This window comes from Heloderma suspectum, chromosome 2, assembly GCF_057233095.1.
Source record: "Heloderma suspectum isolate Gila_16-S chromosome 2, 16-S_ref, whole genome shotgun sequence".
Lineage (NCBI taxonomy): Eukaryota > Metazoa > Chordata > Lepidosauria > Squamata > Helodermatidae > Heloderma > Heloderma suspectum.
Genome location: NC_139459.1, coordinates 209092176 through 209111437, shown reverse-complemented (window position 1 = coordinate 209111437; position 19262 = coordinate 209092176). Strand labels below are relative to the sequence as shown.

General features: G+C 42.6%; 1 protein-coding gene across 1 annotated transcript in view; it reads left to right on the top strand.

Moving 5' to 3' along the window:
- SLC39A11 (solute carrier family 39 member 11) overlaps positions 1-17157 on the top strand; it is a 598886-nt gene extending 581729 nt beyond the window's left edge. Inside the window, exon 11 of the mRNA XM_084837550.1 lies at positions 15089-17157. Coding sequence (XP_084693676.1) covers positions 15089-15341 — 253 coding nt within the window. The 3' untranslated portion in view covers positions 15342-17157. The remainder of the gene's footprint in view (positions 1-15088) is intronic.
- Positions 17158-19262: the final 2105 nt, after the last annotated feature.

The following is a 19262-nucleotide window of genomic DNA, read 5'->3' as shown; positions in this document are numbered from 1 at the left end:
CTGGACTGCAAGGAGGTCAAATCAGTCCATCCTAAAGGAAATCAACCCTGACTGCTCATTGGAAGGACAGATACTGAAGCTGAAGCTCAAATATTTTGGCCACCTAATGCGAAGAGAAAACTCCCTGGAAAAGACCCTGATGCTGGGAAGGATTGAAGGCAAAGGGAGAAGGGGACAGCAGAGGTTGAGGTGGTTAGATAGCATCACCGATGCAATGAATATGAACTTGAGCACACTCTGCGAGAGAGCGGAGGACAGGAAGGCCTGGCGTACTATGGTCCATGGGGTCACGAAGAGTCGGATACGACTTAACAACTGAACAACAACAATAATAAAGTCATAAATGACTTTCAAATAATGAGGGATGTCATTTTCCCTGTCTTGCAATATGAGAACAAAGTTAGTATGGGGAAGGGGATGAAATAGAAATTGACTAAATAAAATACTTCTGCTGACAATTATGAACAACTTTTTAGAAAATCGCTGCCCGTGCAGTGAGTGTGCATTCAGATTGCAACAGCAAACCCAGTCCCTTGCGTAGAATAGATGTACAAACTGTATGCACATATGCACAGTAGGCATGGCCAGGAACCCTGCAAGAAGCACAATCCTTGTGTATGTGGGCAGGGACTCTACATATGACCTTGTGAATGTTTGTAGGTTGGGGTGGGGGGCAGAGCTTGCCCACTTGATCTTGCTCCCCTACCCCTTATGTTTTCACCATACGCAAGGTGATCATCTGAACACTGCTATGGTGGTGGTTTGCAAAACACCACCAATCTGTTTTTGGGAGAGTAAGATTAGTCATGCACATAAGCATGCTATAGATCATTAGGGATTTTCAACATGGTCAGAGGGCATATCTCAAGTTAATCATACACTTGCCCCAACAATTGTAAACAAAGAATAAAAAAACAGGTCATTTTCCTGGCATACCTTGCTCTTGTTTTTGCTTGGGAAATGGATCCAAAGGAAGAGTTTGGGGAGTAAAGAGCTTGCCAGAAGTAGGGGGCTCTTTCTTCATTGATCCTCATCAGATCAAGCGACAGCAAAGTGCCAAATGCTGCACTGATTTGAAGGTGCTGGCAGGAGACTGTCACTTTGGGGAGATGCATGAGGGAGACGACTGCATCTGCTCGGCTCAATTGTCGGCTAATCCCCTTGGAGCACCATCTTGTATTACAAGAACCAGCAGACTTGATAACTAATCTGGGTGGTAGATTGTGGCCCATATGCTTTTACAGTGTTATGGGCAGGGGGAGATCTGCCCACAGTGATTATTCAACACCAAGGCTGTTCATGAGAAAGTGGCATAGGGATGCTCATTTCAAAGCTGGACCCTTGTTCAGAGATAAGGTCAGACCCTTAATGGGTTATCCATGTTTGCCTGTTGCATGAGGTCTATGTAATAGATCCGGGCTGGTTAGTTAAATGAGGGGCCAAGCAAATCACAGAGCAATATGGCAAGTGTAGTGTCTGCAAATATCACAAATGCACCCACATATTTTGGATTAATACAGGACATAAAACATGAATTGGGATCCAGGTCTAGTAGCCATGTGTCCAATTTACAAAGAACCGTCCTCTGTTTGAAGAGCTGTCCCTCCAAGTCCAGTTTAATGATAAAGAACCATCCTGAGGTAAAGCAGCAGGAGTCTTGAAGTTGCCCACCAACAGTTACTACCCGGAGATCAGACTGAGCAGGCACACGGGTCACCTGATGATGATGACGATGATTTACAGCTCTATACCACCCATTAGCCAAAGCTGTCTGGGGGGTTTACAAAGATTAAAAACATTACAAATGCAGTATACAGAGATTAAAATCCATTTACATAAAAACACACACAGACAATATACACAAAAGAACATATATCTAAAACAACTTCAAACAAACGATCTCAATACAAACAACCATAACCATAACCATATCACCACCTTCCCCACTGAGATATATTGTATTCAGTGATGTGGGCCAGGAAATTTTCCAGTGGCTTATTTTTCAATGGAAATTTCTCCATAAGTTTGTTAGTAACAATAAATTGATTCCAATTGCAAATACAATATTAGGCAAGCTTGGCAGTTGTAGTTGAATGGTTATCAGGATGTCATGCACAGTTCTTTGGGTTGCTAAACTATACTAGTGTCAACAGTTTCAAATATCGTCATTCCCCCCCCCCTCTTAAATTTAAACAATGTAAAGGAAGTACATGCTATTGTCTTTACATTTTTAGAAGTAGTCCAATAATTTTTTCTACATAATATAACATTTACAGTGCATTAAGTGATTAATGTGAGTAATTTTCCCCCCTCAGATATTTCGGGTCAAATACTTGTGGTATATTGGGACAAAAAATAGCATGTTTCTTTCTTTTTTGCTTTGTTGTTTAGTAAATACAAGCAGTAAAATAAACATGCTAAATTAGATTACTCTCCAGGCCCTAGTCTCTCTAGTCTAGGGCATCAGAAATTTTTTTGATGCAATACATTTTTTTCCAGTGCAAATCAGCCTCGTTAGCTTAAATTTTCTAATTCAAAATTTTCTGGAAAACACACATCACTGAAAGAGCATCTGGGGAGCCATAGGATGCTGCTGATCTCCTCCTCTATGGCCATAGAGAGAGCTATGACTGCGGAGGAGGAAGTCCTCCCGCTAGCCATGGAAAACGCTGCGACAGCTCCCCTTCCAAGGTCACTGCTGTGACCGCAGAAGAAGAAGGGAGGGTGGGAAGGGGACATGCTGGTGGGCAGAGAGGTGGTGGGGAAAGGAGAGGACATGGATCTTCTGGATGCACAAGCCTCTCCATTCCCAGCCTTGCCCCCAGGAAGGCAGGAGACCTAGACAAGCCTCTGAGCCCATCTAGCTCAAAATGTGTTTTGTGAGGAGTGGGATGCTAGAAATCCTCTCTGGTCCCTCCTGCCCTGGCAGGCAGGGCTTTAGATAGGCAGAGAGCTTGGAGCTCTCTGTCTATTGAGCATCAAGTCCTTTAGGATTGCACTCTAATTTTATTTCTATTTAAATTATAGTAATTATTCCTAATTTGCATGTATACATATAAATCATCACATGCACAGTATATGCAAATCTCTCCTCTTTTCTCTCTTTCTTTGATTCAGGTCTTCTTTTTGGTGATGTGTGAGTGGCTACCCTATCCAAGTCCAATCTGCTTTTCTGAACCAATGAGATGATTCCTGTACATTATGGGGCCAGAGCTTTACTGTAAAACCTCCTTCCCACTCATCACTCACTGTGAAAAATGTGTGTAAAAATGCAAGATGAGTGTGTGGAAAAGTTACTGTTTCCTTTCTTCTTAAAAGGATCTGTCTTTTCCATGACGCATCATTCATTTACCAACATAAAAGGGAAATGACTCACCTTTCATCCAAACAAGAACTCCTGAAGCTTAGCCGACAGCACCTGTCTGGGACGTGGTTACTTATTAACTAGTTACGAGCTAAAGGTGTCCTGGGAAATAAAAGAGTGTGCTTATTTTCTTTCAGCCTGGACTCTGAGTGAGCACTCCTTGCTTCTCAAATAAGGCTTGCACATTAGGGCAATGCTTGAGATATGATCTTGAAGTAAGCCAATGGTCAGTGATTACCCCACATGTCCAGCCTCACTTATTCGAGTGGCATGTGTGAGATCGGAGAATGGTCTTAGTGGGATTATTTCCATAATGTTTCACTAGCTGTGACTTGGTAGAGGGACAGTCAGGAGAGTTGGATGATCAAAGATCTATTTTCTTTCACAGGACCTTAATACTGTGAATCAAGTGCTAAGCAACTTTGTCAGGCTCTGGCAGCGCAATCCAAGCCATATTTACTTGGAAGCAAACCCCACTGAGTTCAGTTGGGCTAACTCTCTAATACATTGTTTAGGAATTCAGCATTAGGCTTTTTTTTTTTAATGCTAGAAGCTCCTGACATTGTGTCTTGTGCCAGCCTTTGATCATCTCTTTGGTTTGAGAGTGAAAGAAACGTGTGTTTGTATGCTATGACATGCCTACAGTTGAACCCAAAGGCTGCTGATTGTATGATTAGACCCTTCTGTTGCTGTTCATTCTAATGCTACTACTAGACACAATTCAAGTGGTTTCTTTTTATTCCCAGGCTAGCCTAGCATCATCAGCTGAAGGAAACATCTGCATCATCACTTTTATCTTTATGTTTTAGCTATCTCAAAAGTAATCCAAGTGGTTATTAAGAGGCATGTGAGGTTTGGGATTCCTTCAACCGGCTTTGCACCTTGAAGATCAGATGTCTGAACGTCACCCCACCCTTCTAGTGGAAAGAGCATCCAGCAACATAGACTCCCCATGAACATCCTAGTCTTTATCCCAGGGATGCCTTTGTTCCACGTGAAATAGTTGCTAGCTTGCTTGTAAATGGCTGTTCCTTCTCGTCAAGGAAAGGGGGAGTGGGCGTCCCAAAGGGGGAGACATCACATCCGTCTTCTGGAGATCAGGGACTGGTCAGGGGTGGTTGGTTGTTGCTGGCCCTTTAGCTGCTTGTGTGCCTGGCTCTGGCTTTGCTACTGCTGTTGCAGCTGTGGCTGGCTTAGAGCCAGTTTGCCATGATGTGGGTGTCTTGGAGTTAGATACAACTATTCCCATTTCCTCTCTTCTGCCCCACATCTGCTTCCATCTTGGCCCCTTTTCTGGGATGGAGTGCTGGAGCCCCCCATCACATCTCCACCCCCTTCATCCTGTCTGTGTCTAGCTTTGGCCAGGTTGGGAGAGGGAAACAGGGGAAGCACTATGTTGTGCCCACAGCACTGGTGCCCCACAGTGTTGTAAAATGGAGGGATACAGTTTTAAAATAGACAGCAAATTACATCTGCTGAAAGGCAGCTATATACCACTAGAGATCAACATTCTACTTTAATTTGCCTAAAAAACAAACCCAGGCACTACAAACTTTTTTTCCCCTATTCAATAAAAATAATACTAGAAGCCTGAACCCCAAAATTGGCCTGTTAGCTCAAAGTGACAAGTGAATTTCAGTTTCCCACTCTATTACTTCCTTGACCTCTAAAGATTGCCAGACCAAATGCTGAAGTAATGGTAGCAGTAGCAGCTGGCAGAATTCTCCCTTCTATGCAATTCTTAAAGATACAGCGTCCCTCTCAGTGTCTAGACCAGCCTTCCCTAACTTGGACCATTCTATATCAGGGGTGGGCAACATGTGGTCCTCCAGATGTTTTGGCCTGCAAACTCTCATCAGCCCTAGCCAGCCAGCCAATGGGATGAGGGGAGATATAGGCCAAAACATCTAGAGGGCCACAAGTCGCCTGCCCTGATCTAGATGTTTTGAACTACCATCGGCCCTAACCATTCATTCTGCTGACTGGGGTGATGGGAGTTGTAGTCCACAACATCTTGGAAGTATATAGGCTGGGGAAGTTTGGTCTAGACTTATGAACCCTGTGTATTCTGGGCTCCTTTGCTTGCAACCCCCAGACCTGTTCCTCAAGGTCTCTTCCACCTTCCCTTCCTCAGGTTCATATACCTCAGTCCACTGCTTGCTTTACCTATTGTAAACCTGTACACCAAATTTCATGCTGTCATCACAAGCTCAAGAGAGGTTGTACATTATGGTGAGTTTTATATCTTGTCTGATCCTCTTGAATATGGGTAGGGTGCAAACTTGGCATACATTCTGGCATCTCAGCCTTCAAGGGAGAACATTGTGTTGTGTCATGTTCCTGGATCTTTTGAAAATGGCCCTGGGTTCTGTTTCTCATTCTGTTCCACTTTAAAACAGCTGGGATTCAAAAGTGAAACAATTTGGGGTGTGTGTGTGTGTGTGTATGTGTATATAATGGATGACGATTCATAAACTTTATACCATTCACACACCTGTTTTTTTTCCTACTTAGTAATGTTCATCTCCCAGCATTGCAAACTGCCACTCTTGGTATCCATGTAACATCACAGCTACTGATGAGGGTGGCAGCTGAAAAGTTTAATACTAAATATATTTTGAAATTACTCTGTTGTTAGTCTATCTGCCTTTCTGTACCTATACGTGCGTGCATGTGTGCTTGCTATCTCCACGTTCAATGGAGTTAACGCATTGCAAACAAATATAAAAACAGAATGCAAAACCAAAGATTCTAACTAAAGCTGTTGTGCGATCCAGTGGAAGGACACAAGTGCTATAGCAGTGAATTAAATTGAGGTTTTTCAACCATGTAGCGAGCTTTGTTCTACTATCACAAAATAAACCCTCCATTGCTACATCGGTCAAGGGAGCAGACTTCTGTAGCCTGCTTGATTCCTAACTGTACTACTACCAAAAGGGAGGAAAATAGTGCGGTTGCACTCAGGATTGAAGGGCCAAGGTTAAGGAATAACTTTTTTGTAAAAAGGGAGCAGCCAGTGGGGGGCTTTTTAGTTTTAATAGCTGCCAGGGGAAAGCTGTATGGCTAAAACTACCAGAATAGTTTCCTTTCCTGTTTTGCTTTGCTGCCCACACAGTCCTGCAGATAAACAAAATTCCATGTCCCAGCATGGCTTTTTTCTGAATCAGAAAAACACCCAAAATGAATTAGCTGAGAGAGTATCTCAGACACTGCTGAACACGTGTTTCCCGAACTAATGGAAGGAGGTGGAGGAACAGGAGAAGTTGATGGCAAGCAGATAGATCTAGATACACATCATTATTTTATTCTTGCCTCTTTCACTGTTTTCTCTGGATGGAGATGTCTTCCTGTCCTGCTGCTTGAGGTGGAATTTGCTCATTTACAGCTTGTGCCCTTGTACAGCAGCCAGTTACAACTCCAGCAGTTTAGCCTCCTCCTCTTATGGCTTGAGGGAGTCTCTGTAACTTGGTGGTTGGTGCAGAAAAGAGTGGGGGCTGGAGGGCTAGGACTCTTTGACCCTCGAGACCCCCCTACCTCACTCCATGTGTGGGCCATTGGCTGAATCATTCACCCTTGCTGTGTGTTTCTGGGATTTTTAAAAGGCTGGGTAACTGGGTTTTCCTTCTTGCCAGAAAACAGTAATGTGAGGCTTAAGACCCTAACTTTTCTTGATGAAGGATACCATGTGTTACTTTTTGTTCATTTTTGATGGATCTCGATTCATATGTTGGTGTGAAATTCTGTACAAGGATGTTTGGCCTATTGATTTAAACTGAGTGGAGCAGGATGAGGTTCCAACATAATTGTGCATGGTACCCCCTCATATGGGCTGAACCCCCTGTTGTAGTGAAAGATTTGTAGATCATAGGATGAGTTATCTGTTCTCGACTGATGACCACCTTGGACTGAACTTGGCTTCCTACAGTGGCCATCCCACTACATTTACAAGATAACTTTTATACCTGATGGTCATTTTAGTTTTTTGTGTTCATATGATATCTTGTGCTGAGTTGGCATGTATCTTAGTTTTCTGTTGTTGATAATTTTTCTTGGGATTTTCTTGGGATTTTTGTGATGTTATGCTGTAAATTGTACAATGCCTAGAGAAATGTATTTATTAGGTGTATAAATAAATAAATAAATAAATAAATAAATAAAATCTTCTTTCTGTGGCCCTAGCACTGCTTACCAAGCAGGGGTGATCCTTTTCTCATCCTAATGCACTGTATTCATAGGGTAGTGCATCTATGAAGATGGGAAGATTGCACCTGCTTGATAAGCATCACCTGGACCAAAGGAGGAAGACATGCTTAGCTATAGCACTGCATGAGGACACACTTGTGTCTATTTTGTCAGAGTTAAATCCTGTGTAGTATCGTAATGTGGCAAGGGAGGAGGAGAAGGAGCTGTTGTCATATCCAAGAGTGGGAAATGGGATGCAACTCCAATGGTGATCATTTTAAAGTGACATTTTTCTGCAGCCCTTATAAATGTGTACAGCACAGGCATGCACATTTCCACCATGGATTCTGACCTCTCATATTTTGGATATGACTACATTTCATTCCTAACCAGAAAGCCCACGACCTGTTGAAATTGCCTGAAGCTCTACCCCTGGCACCCTTGGAGCAAGGATTTGAAGTCCTACATTTTACAGTAACATTGTCCCCACACCAAAATGAAGACAGAAGGCAAACTTTGGGGTAAAAGGTAATGACTTTATTAATAAACATCAAGGCTCTGCAGTGGTGGGCATAAAAACTACAGATCTGTGTGGGCACCTCTTAGGACCATAGGATGTCTGGGGTGCCCCTGGTATCAATGTGGGCAATCCCACCCTGGCTTGAAGCACCAGATCAATCGTGTACTGAGCTGGGCTTTGCATTGCCTGTCTACCATGAGAGCAGGCCAAGGCAGCCCCTGACCATTCCAGCCCATCCCTACTGGCTGCATTAGAAGCTACAGGGGCCATGGGCTGCTTCCTTCCTCCATCCCCTTGAGCCAGTCGGCAATGACAGAGAGATTGGGCTAGTGACATTTCACCTCTTAGGTGCCTCAGGGTGCTCACCCCCCCGTTGTGACCAAAATAGCTGAAGCCAATTAGCCAAACTGTAGCCACCCCATTAGCTAACAGTGGAGTAGGTGAAAAAGATGTTCACAAAGCCCAAATTAGGATGCACCAAAATTTGTCCATTTCCACCCCTTTTTACAGGGGTGATGAGCTAATCCCACACCATGGTGCATAGCAGGTGGGTAGGTAGAAGATGGAAAGGCCAGTTAGGAGGTTGGGGTTACCCCCTGCCTCCTGACTGGATAGTCTTCTGATGCTGGCACATTATGTCACATCTCTTCCTCTGTCCAGTTGAGGTAGGGAAGGGGACAGACCTGCTCCCAGGTGAGGAGGAGAGCCATTCCTGTTTACCTCCAGGAAAGTTGGTTGGCTGGCACCTGCGTTCAGATCTGGTGGGGCATTTCAGGAAATAGCTTTGATCTTTCATGGCAACGCTCCTTCAAATGAGCCGCAAAAGAAGCCACCTACCTGAGTGGTGAGATAACAGATAACAGCTTTGTACGCACACTCTCCGGTATCTCTGTTTTTATGGGGCTTTGATTGCAGCAGGGTACTTAGGAGCTTGAGGAAACTTCAAAAGCCGCACACTTGCATTGCCCCACTTTGTACAAAGATCTGTATGAGGGGTGTGTGTATCGACACACTTACTAATCTCATTAAGAAATATTTGTAGTAAGTCAAGTTCTAAAGCAGGACATAATGCACTGTCATCTTCTATTTTCTACAGGCTTTAAAAAAGTATTTATTTAAAAGGCTGACTGTGCAAAAGTTAGCCCTACATTTCTTCACTGCCTTTCCTTGGGAAAGATGGAGTAAAACATGCTTATCACTGCCTTCACCTAACTAGGATGGAGACAGCTGCAGGTTCAGCATATTTACTTCAGAACAATGTAGTCCTCCTTCCCATTCTAGAGGGGTAGCCATGTTAATCTGTTGCAGCAAAAACAACAAGGAGTTGTAAAGACGATCAAATATATTTTGGCACACATTTTCAGGGGCCAGATCCCACCCTCTCAGATACATGAAGTGAATGTTAGAAGGGGCCAACAGGATAAGTGCAAGGGTTCCATCTAGTCCAGCACCTGCTTTCTCTCAGAAGCCAAGAGATGCCTGTGGAAATCGCACAAGCAGGGCATGAACAGGACAGTTACAAGATGGGGGATACGTGGCTCAACAACACTACAAGCGAGAAGGATCTTGGAATTGTTGTCGATCACAGGCTGAATATGAGCCAGCAATATGATGTGGCTGCAAAAAAGGCAAATGCTATTTTGGGCTGCATTAATAGAAGCATAGCTTCCAAATCCTGGGAAGTACTAGTTCCCTTCTACTCAGCGCTGGTTAGGCCTCATCTGGAGTACTGCGTCCAGTTCTGGGCACCACATTTTAAGAAGGATGCAGACAAACTGGAGGGGGTTAAGAGGAGGGCAACAAAGATGATCAGGGGACTGGAAACAAAGCCCTATGAAGAGAGACTGAAAGAACTGGGCATGTTTAGCCTTGAGAAGAGAAGACTGAGGGGAGATATGATAGCGCTCTTCAAGTACTTGAAAGGTTGTCACAGAGAAGAAGGCCAGCATCTCTTCTCGATCATGCCAGAGTGCAGGACACAGAATAATGGGCTCAAGTTACAGGAAGCCAGATTCCGGCTGAACCTCAGGAAAAACTTCCTGACTGTTAGAGCAGTACGACAATGGAACCAATTACCTAGGGAGCTAGTGGGCTCTCTCACACTGGAGGCATTGCTCTGACCTGGATTCCTGCACTGAGCAGGGAGTTGGACTCGATGGCCTTGTAGGCCCCTTCCAACCCTACTATTCTATGATGGCTGCCATAGGTCTCTCTCACTGTTGTTCCCCAGCAACTGGTATTCAGTGGCCTACTGCATTTGAACCTGCAGGTAGCCTAGAGCCATCATGACTAGTATAGCCCACAGTGGCCTCTTCCTCTATGAGATTATCTAATGATCAATTTTTTAAAGCTATCCAAGCAAGGTAGTGGCCATCACTCCATCTTGTGGCAGTAAATTCCATAAATTAGTAATGTGGTATGTGAAGAACGTTCTTTTGTCTGTCCTGCATCTCCTAACAATTGGTTTCATTGGATGGCCTTGTGTTCTAGTATTAAGAGGGTGCAGGGATGTCTCTCTGTCCATTTTTCTTTACATCATGCCTCACTTTATAAACCTCTGTCATGTTGTCCCGCCTAATCAACTTTTTTCTAAACTAAAAAGCCCCAGTCATAGCCTTTCCTCATGGGGAAAGTTCTTCAGCCACCTGATTAATTTTGCTTACTCTTTTCTGCATCTTTTCCAGTTCTACCATCTCCTAATGTGGTACCTTCTCATATTCCAATTTGAGACACAAATCGGACATGTAAACCACCACCTCTGCCATTTAATTGGTACCATGGGAAATAGCCCTTAGATGGAAGGACAGGGTTTGGGGTCATATCTGAAACAATATCTCTCCCCATGCCATAGGAAAGGCTGCCAGATTGTAAGAAAGAGGCTGCCTATATACCTTTAAATGGTCTAAGACAGCAAGGCAGGATGCAGGGAAGGTGCCCATTTCTCCAGGAGTCCCTTTGACCACTTTCTCCACTCTGGGGAGTGGTTCTGCTTGCTGCAGAAGAGCGTGGGTGGAAGATCCAACAGAGGATATCAGCAGGAGATGCAGCATCTGCATTCTGTCTCACCGCCTTATGTCTAGGACTTGGAGTCTAGGTTATGGTGTAGCAAGCCCATTCCCAGGATGGTTTCTCTCTTTCCCCCACTCTCCCCCCACCCCCTGCACACACACTCTTGTCAGAACAGACATGATTCCCAAGTAATTGTAAAGAAAAACAAAAGTGACACTCATTACGTAGCTACAATCCTTACAGGAGCTTTGTGCTACTTCTTCACTGAGAGTGTGGACTAACAGGCTACTACCTCCTGCCCTGACAACACCTCTTCTGAATGGTTGGATATGTCAATTACATCCCCAGTGTGCTCTTTGGCATCCTCTGTGGGAAGTGAAGCTGACATGCTTCTAAGTAGTCAAAGGTAGCATTGGATCTTAAGAGAGAAAGTAACACCTGAAGCAGCCCTGGGTTGCCCAGAAGCAAGCCACAATGTTGAATAGGTTTGTAGGTTTGTATATTGCAGTGCCACTCCTTTCCAAAGCAGTGGGGTAACATCAGGAAAAACTTCCTGACTGTAAGAGCAATACGACAATGGAACCAATTACCTGGGGAGGAGGTGGGCTCTCCCACACTGGATGCCTTCAAGACGAGGCTGGACAGCCATTTGTCAGGGATGCTCTGACTGCATTGAGCAGGGGGTTGGACTCGATGGCCTTGTAGGCCCCTTCCAACCCTACCATTCTATGATTCTGTGAGGAGCCCTGGGCTACGTGATGGTATCCATATCGTGGCCTTCCTGCACCAGAAACAAACCCTCCAGAAACTGGGGCTGTGTTTGTGACAGAGCAATCATAATTTGGACTTTCTCCACATAGCCGGGCTATCTTATGAAATCCTGGTGGCATGGGAAGGATGGTTCTGCTGTTGCTCTCACACTGCCTAGGTAAAATCTGTACCATTCAAACTGTTGCAACATGTCTCAAGTAAGCTTTTTAAACATTAAAAAGAGCTTTTTAATATATTATTCTCCCTAAATGACCCCCATATCTTATTATAAGCCAAACGTTATCGCCTTCTTTTTGCACAAGCGCAAATGTTTACACATTGAATAAGAGGGAGGAAAACCATACAAAGATCTTGTTGCATCAGTTGCTTCAAGTGACCCTAGCTTGGTACTTATGGCAGGATCATGTCACATCACCAGCCAAACGGCAAAAACTGGTGCTTGCGTAAATCTAGGCCCAAATATTTTTCAGCATCTTAAATCCTACAACAGAAGCCTATAATAAGAAACTAGATAACTTGCAGGCGGACATGACTGTGCCTGAGTGTTAATTTTTTGGCCTCTGGCCTCATGCTGGTCAAACATTGCCCAGATGGTAGAATGTATGTCTTGTTAGCCCCTAGAAGTGTAACAGAGCCCACTTGTTTAGCCTGCAAGGGAGTGTGTGCAACGGTAATTTGTCCAACCTAATTTCCTTTTTCACCACCACCCATTCCTAATGCTGCCTTCTCTCCCAGGCTTAGTTCTACTGAGTACAGTGCCTAAGCAGAACCTCTTCCCTCTGGCCTTCTGTTTATCATCTTCTGTCAAGCACATGCTGTTGCCAGGCAACAGAAAGGAAGTGCCAGCTGGAGCCACGTGGTTGTGGCCAGTCATTTTGTGTTAGCATCCTGGGGCAAAGTCTCATTTATTTCTAATCTAATGTTTCTAGGGGAACGACACAGTCAGCGTGTCCTGGACACGGTGCCAGTTTAGACAAAACCGCCTCTCTTGGTTTCTACTTTCATTGGAACTAGTTCTCTTCGGGATTGTGTTTACTGTTTCTGGCTGAATATTCATTAAGTTCTGTATTTTTTAAAAAAACAGAAACAAAATCGAGTTTAATCCGAGATGAACATCACCGTCTATTTCATTTCTTGCAGCGGATAACACGGGGTTAGAATTGCCACTCCAAAAGTTTAGAACATATTCTGAATATTGTGTGAGATGAATTAAGCCCTACACTTCAATGTATTTTGACAGGCTTTTCAGTTGTGCAAGGTGCTTAAAATGGGGCAAAACAATAGATCCCGCCTCCCGTATACCACATTTGTGGAATCATTTTCACAATCCTGTTACATGTTACTTTAAAGACATAGCTAGCAGCTGAGTCCTTTTTCTTTTTTCTTTTTTACAGTTTGGGGTCCAGTTTTTATTGGGACCCCCATGTAGAGAAGTTTAATTCTTCCCTCCCCTGCTGCAATTTTATCAGTAATCATCACCACCATCACCATGTGGCCAGGGTCCTTAAAAAATAGCTCCCATGGGCACCAATGAGGGCTTTTATTCTAAGTACAGCTGTTGTACGTGTGGGGCGATTATTCATGAAATCATAGCAGAGGACAGAAGGATGAAACTCCCCTCACCATTCGGGGGATTCCAATAAAAATCAGAAAATACATTTCAGGAACATAATAATGTTTTTTAAGCACTGTAAATGATAACCAGTTAAGTATTAAATGTTTTTTGAGTGATCCCTGCTTGTAAGGTTTTTATGAAGAGAGGGGAAACTAAGCCTCATTCTTACATGTCTTATTAAATGCAAGTGATGCCATTCAAGGATGTACTATAGGTTTTAGGGTTGCAGTCTCTCTGTACCAGTGTTATGTTTTGGGCAAAATGGGGAACAGTCTGCCTTAAAGGAGTTTTGAACTGCTTCTTCACATAAGTGTTTTCAATTAGCTTCTGCTTCTGGGTTAAACAACAAAGTAATATTTTTAAAGAAACTCACTGCTTTTTTATTTGCTCTTAGTTTTCTACTCATGGGCACAATTCAGTCAAGAAATCATTATTCCCTGTGTGGAAATCTGCCTTTTGTAGGGAAGAAGAAGGCCAGACAAGGCTGTTTATGGGAATATGGAGTGCCCAGAATAATTATTCTATCTCAAGAAAACCCATTGCTGCCTCTAAATGTTCATAATAAGTATTCTGGAATAATAGAAACTCATATGCAGTATCCATTATTCTGTGGTTCTTTTAAAAAAATTTATACCAGAACACTATGAAGATTTATACCAGTACACAGTATTCCTTATGTTCTGTAGATTACATTTGGATTTTAGCATAAAGACTCATCTTCTTAAGCATGTGTCAGGTTCTAACTACGCATTGGCCATGTTTGCATGTTTGTCCATGGCTTCTGATTTGGTTTATTATCTTGGTTTGTGTTAACTGACATTCAGCTAGAGTTCCCTGGATCAGACATAATGCAGAACTCTGGTTTAATGCAAGCCAGGATCATGGCACTGAAGTCCACATGTGAAATGGAGGAGCATGTGACCATGGCTGTGATTTATGATACGCTTTGTATGTATGAATGTGTATGTTTATGAACATATGAATGTGGTTACTATTGTGGCATGACCCATCTGTTGGTATTCAGATAATGTCAAATTCCTATAAAGTGGTGGTGGTGGCGGCAGCAGCAGCAGTGATTCAAAAGGCAGAAGGGGTGGATGGGAGGGACACATGACTCCCGTGCTGAAACTGCTTCTTCCCAACCATTTTTCTCTTGGCAGAGGTTCCTGCCAGATTTGGATCCAAACGAAAGGAAAAACAGCTGCAGAGAAATGGTTTCAGGGGGAAAGCATAGCTGAGGAAAGGGGGCTTTAAATCCCTCTACTTCATAAGCATTCTGCAGGAACCCATTTCTAATGCACTGTTTGGCCACTGTCACATCTGGTTTACCCTAGACTCTAAGTGAGCATATGCTTGGCAGCAGCTAAGTACCAACTGCATTTCTTGTGTTGTTGGAAATTGCATTTTTGAGATCAGAGTGAGTCCTCCAGAGTCTATTGTTGAAGTGGATTGTTCTGCTGAGCAGGAGCCATGTACTGTTAAAATGAAGCACATGGCTTTACTTTCACCTGTCAAATGCTAAATATTTTGTCTATAGGAGACAATAGGAATTTGGAGCGCCATCTTTAACCCACGCACACAGGTTTTCATAGCATACTGATCATTACTTCTGTTTCTTTTGCTGCAGGATCATGTATCCCCCAAAAGGGATCATTGATGCAGAGAGGATGCTGACAGAAAGGCCAAGGTGCAGAAGACCCAACTCTTTGTGTAAACAGGACCTCACCTCATGGAAAATCTTCTTTGGAAACATCAGGAATTCTTTTGGTTATGACTTGCAGTCCACCGTCTGTAAGAGCCAGAAGAGATGTCTGGTGTGGAGAAGCTCTCATCTTACAATCCACAAAAATGGACCATGGGATCTTCAGCTGGCATATTGATAGCTTAGGCAACCTCACCAATATCTCTGTACATGATGAAGCAGTTAACTTTGGCTTGTGCCCCCTGGGTTTACAGCTTTCAGATTTTGTCTCCTTGTCCAGTACGGCTGGATATTATTCACCTCTACCATAGACCTGAACATCTTGGGGAAGGGAACAACCATTTGGCCCAAACAGGAGTGTATTTTTCCTTCCTTTTTTAAAGGGTTCAAACATAGACAATCTATGTTTGTCTAGATACAGTGGAAGCAGTTGTGAATTTTCAAAAAAGAAAGAAAGAAAGAAAGAAAGAAAGAAAGAAAGAAAAAGAAAAAGAAAAAACCCTACTCTTTTATCTCCCTGGTTGGTCTTATGTCCTCTATTTCATTGCTGGTGTAATTTTTCAATGCAAGTTCATGATGTCTAGGGGACTAACAGAAAGATTGGACAAGAAATACCCAGTGCTAGAAAAAACTGGAAGCTGTGATTGAATAAAGGTCAGTCCCTCAAAAGTGCTAGCATGACTTGGTCATGTGGAAACCCAGGAGAGACATAATTGTAATTATTTCATCAAAACAAAATTATAATATATATTTTTTGCAGAAGAGTCCATCTAAAACAGAGGAGACCAAAGTGTCTGAGCACCACATCAAATAAGCTTAAGGATACATTCAAATAAGACGAGAGGAGTGACTACATTAAAACTATACCCTCTCTGAGGGGGTAATAGAAATGTCAAATAAATTCCAATGGTGCATGAAGTAGCTAAAAGAATAGTGTTTTTATTCATGTGTATAGAACTTTTCTGCCTACCAGCTCTGGGGCCTGCCCAATAATTGGATTTGGAGTAGTAAATTGCCATTGTCATCTCAGCATCTTTCTTTTCTAGCTATGCCAGACCAATTAGCATAATTATTTGAGAATAAGAGAACTGTCATACTAAGTCTGTCTCTCCAAGCATCATGACTAACTTAAGTCCCATTCATTTCAGTGGGTTTACTCTAGGTAGGACTTTTGTTGGATTTCACCCATAAAGTAATTGTAGGGAATAAATTACTGATGTAGGGCCATCTGCCTTATGGTGGTATCTAGCTATGTAGTACTGGAAGGAATAAACAGCTGGTGGATCTGTGGGTAATAAAGGGTGGGATTTGTCCACATGGGAATCCACCACAGAGATCCAAAACTCACCATATTGGCAACAACACTTTTGAGGCCTTCATGAACTTTCCTTGCCCACCATTGCTAAATTTATCATTCCGTAATACATCTACTAGGCTTTCCACTTGGTAGAAAGTGATTTGCATTTCCCCTTATTAAAGCTTACTAATATAACAACATTTAAGTAGGAGTCTATCTGCTTATGTGCCAAAGCCAGTAGTTCTTCCCAAATGGTAAGTTAGCATCTGATAGTAGCAGGCATTTATTTTTATTTATTATTTTATATGGCTACCCATCAACTGATTTTCCGTGGCCAGCTTACAGAGCAAAAAGCAAAACAAAATATAATATGCAATAATGAAAAACAGAAAACAAAAATACAGCACAAAACTTTCCTTCTAGCAGAGACAGAACAATTAGCAGCTAGCGCAGATTAAAAACACCACCACCACATGGGCTGTAAGAATGCTAAAAAAAATAAGTGGTGGAAGCAATACAGCCCAAGAGGAAAAATACAGGTTTACTTCCTATACAGGAATTGGATGTTAAGAGCTGAGTTCTACACAAAAGCAAATTAATTGGGAATCCCCCAGAAAAAAAATTTGACAACCACTATGTTGCAAAGTACATATTGCACCTGTAAATACATAATAAAGTGATTTTAAATGAGTCTCTTAAATTTATGAAGTTTTGTTGTTGTTGCTTTTTATGAGCTGATAAGTAGCTTTAGAAGGCTCTTTAGAAGAAAGGCAGTATATTAGATAGCATAGTACTTTGAGTGTGATAACAGCCATTCTGTTATCAACACTGTAACTCAAAATGGTGACATAATTAATGGTATGAGTTTATAGTGTTTCCTGCATACCTCCTGAATTTGCTCGTTTTAATCCTTTACTTAATGAAATCCTTAGTACTTAATGAAATGAAATGAGGTTTTCTAAGTGTCAAACTACACATGTTGTTCACACTTTTTTAAAAAAGCATGCTTATGTTGACCACTTTGATTTTGAAGAAAAACCACCTGTTCCAGAACATGCTCTTGATCTGGATCAGGGTGCTGCACCAATTTCCTGCTGTAAACAGCACATTTGGAGGTGATTAGTGTGTGTGTGGGGGTGGATTTTCAGCAGGAAATTGGTATGGGGCCCACTCCAGATTTGGAGCATGTTCTAGGTTAGGGTGTCGTGGCTGCTTTTTCTTCAAAACAAAAGTAGCCAGTTTAAGTGTGTGTTTTAAAAACGTATGTGTAGTTTGGCCCTAAGTCTGTGTCTGTGGGGGGCACATCCAGAAGCATTGTGTTTAATGCTACGAAGTTTGGGTGAGGAAAAATGTTAAAAAATGGTATCTACAATATCTGTTCTAAACGTTATCACATTATTTCTGCAGAAGGTTCCTATCTGACCAACTTAAAAGAGGAACATTAAAACACTTATTGCAGCTTGCTGGTTGTCAACAGCTTGAAAGTCAATTTCACATCAGGTACAAGTTCAGAGATGTGCTAATTTTACCTTTCCCGCCTTTCTTGAAAGTCACCTTCAGCACAGAGAATCCACTGAAAAAGGAAATAGAAGTGTGCGTCTCATGTGCCCCATTTTGTTTTAGGTAACGGTAATGCCTTTGCTCAGTGAGTTTTCAACATGCCATGTGAGCATTGTGAGAGCAGGGAGGACTTCACCTATTTATTTATTTAAAAGATGTATACCCCACCTTTCCATTTAAAAATCACTCAAGGCAGCGTACAGCATCAAAGGTAGTATCCTATTGTGCCCATGTGCTTGTGGGAGCAACCACTTGCGCAATGGGACTTCCATGCTCTGCTGGCCTCTCCAAATCTGGAAATGAGTGTTTCTGGGGTTATTTTTCGTAGTGCAAAAGTCCCATTGCGCAAGCAATTGCTTCTGCAAGTGCAACAGAACCAGCGGAGCAGCCCAGTTGGAAACTGCCTGAAGAATTTAGAGCCAGTCAACAAAAAAGCATGCTCCAAATTAAGCAATTAAAAGAGACGGCAATTCAAAATAATAATTCAACAGGTAGTTGAAATGTAACCTGAGATGTCAAGTGATGCAATATGTAGCAGGCATGAAGCAGGAGGTTAGACTGGATGTCCTTTCCAGCTCAACTTGTGATTCTTTCTCAAGTTCCATATGGCATTTTCTTCAGTGGCAACAGCGTGCGGAGTATCACTATGAATGGCTGTAATCCTACATTTATGAACGAGTCTGTGAAAGTGGAGGCAGCAGCGAATGTGATGGTGGCAGGAGCAGCAGCAGTGTCTGTGATAAGGTACTGGAACTGCAACACACTTTTACAAATTTTGTAAATATCAGACAAATATCTAAAGATAATGAGCTGGCAACAAATGACAGTTTCATCGAGGCAAGGCTATGAGGGAACTGTGAAAAGATATAAGAAACTTTTGTCAAAGATTCCAAAATGCTCAGACCATTCCTGTCAAATCACTCACACTTTCACGTTCTGTTGCAAAACAAACATATATTCAATACACCCTTGGTAGTATTTTACAGCACCTTTCTTTTATTGCATGACCACCAATGTACCTGTCCACAAGACCAAATCTCTCATGGATCATATTTGCTTGTGCAAATGGAACCCTGAATCAATGTACTGCCGAAACATGGCACTGTTGACACATCTCTGTGCCAGGTACAGAGCCCAAAATATCTACTTAAATAGGTAACTGAGTAATAAAAGGGTGTGAACACAAAAGTAATCTCCTGGTTTTATTGAGGTTTTCTGAAATAGTTCTCTTGGCAACAATCC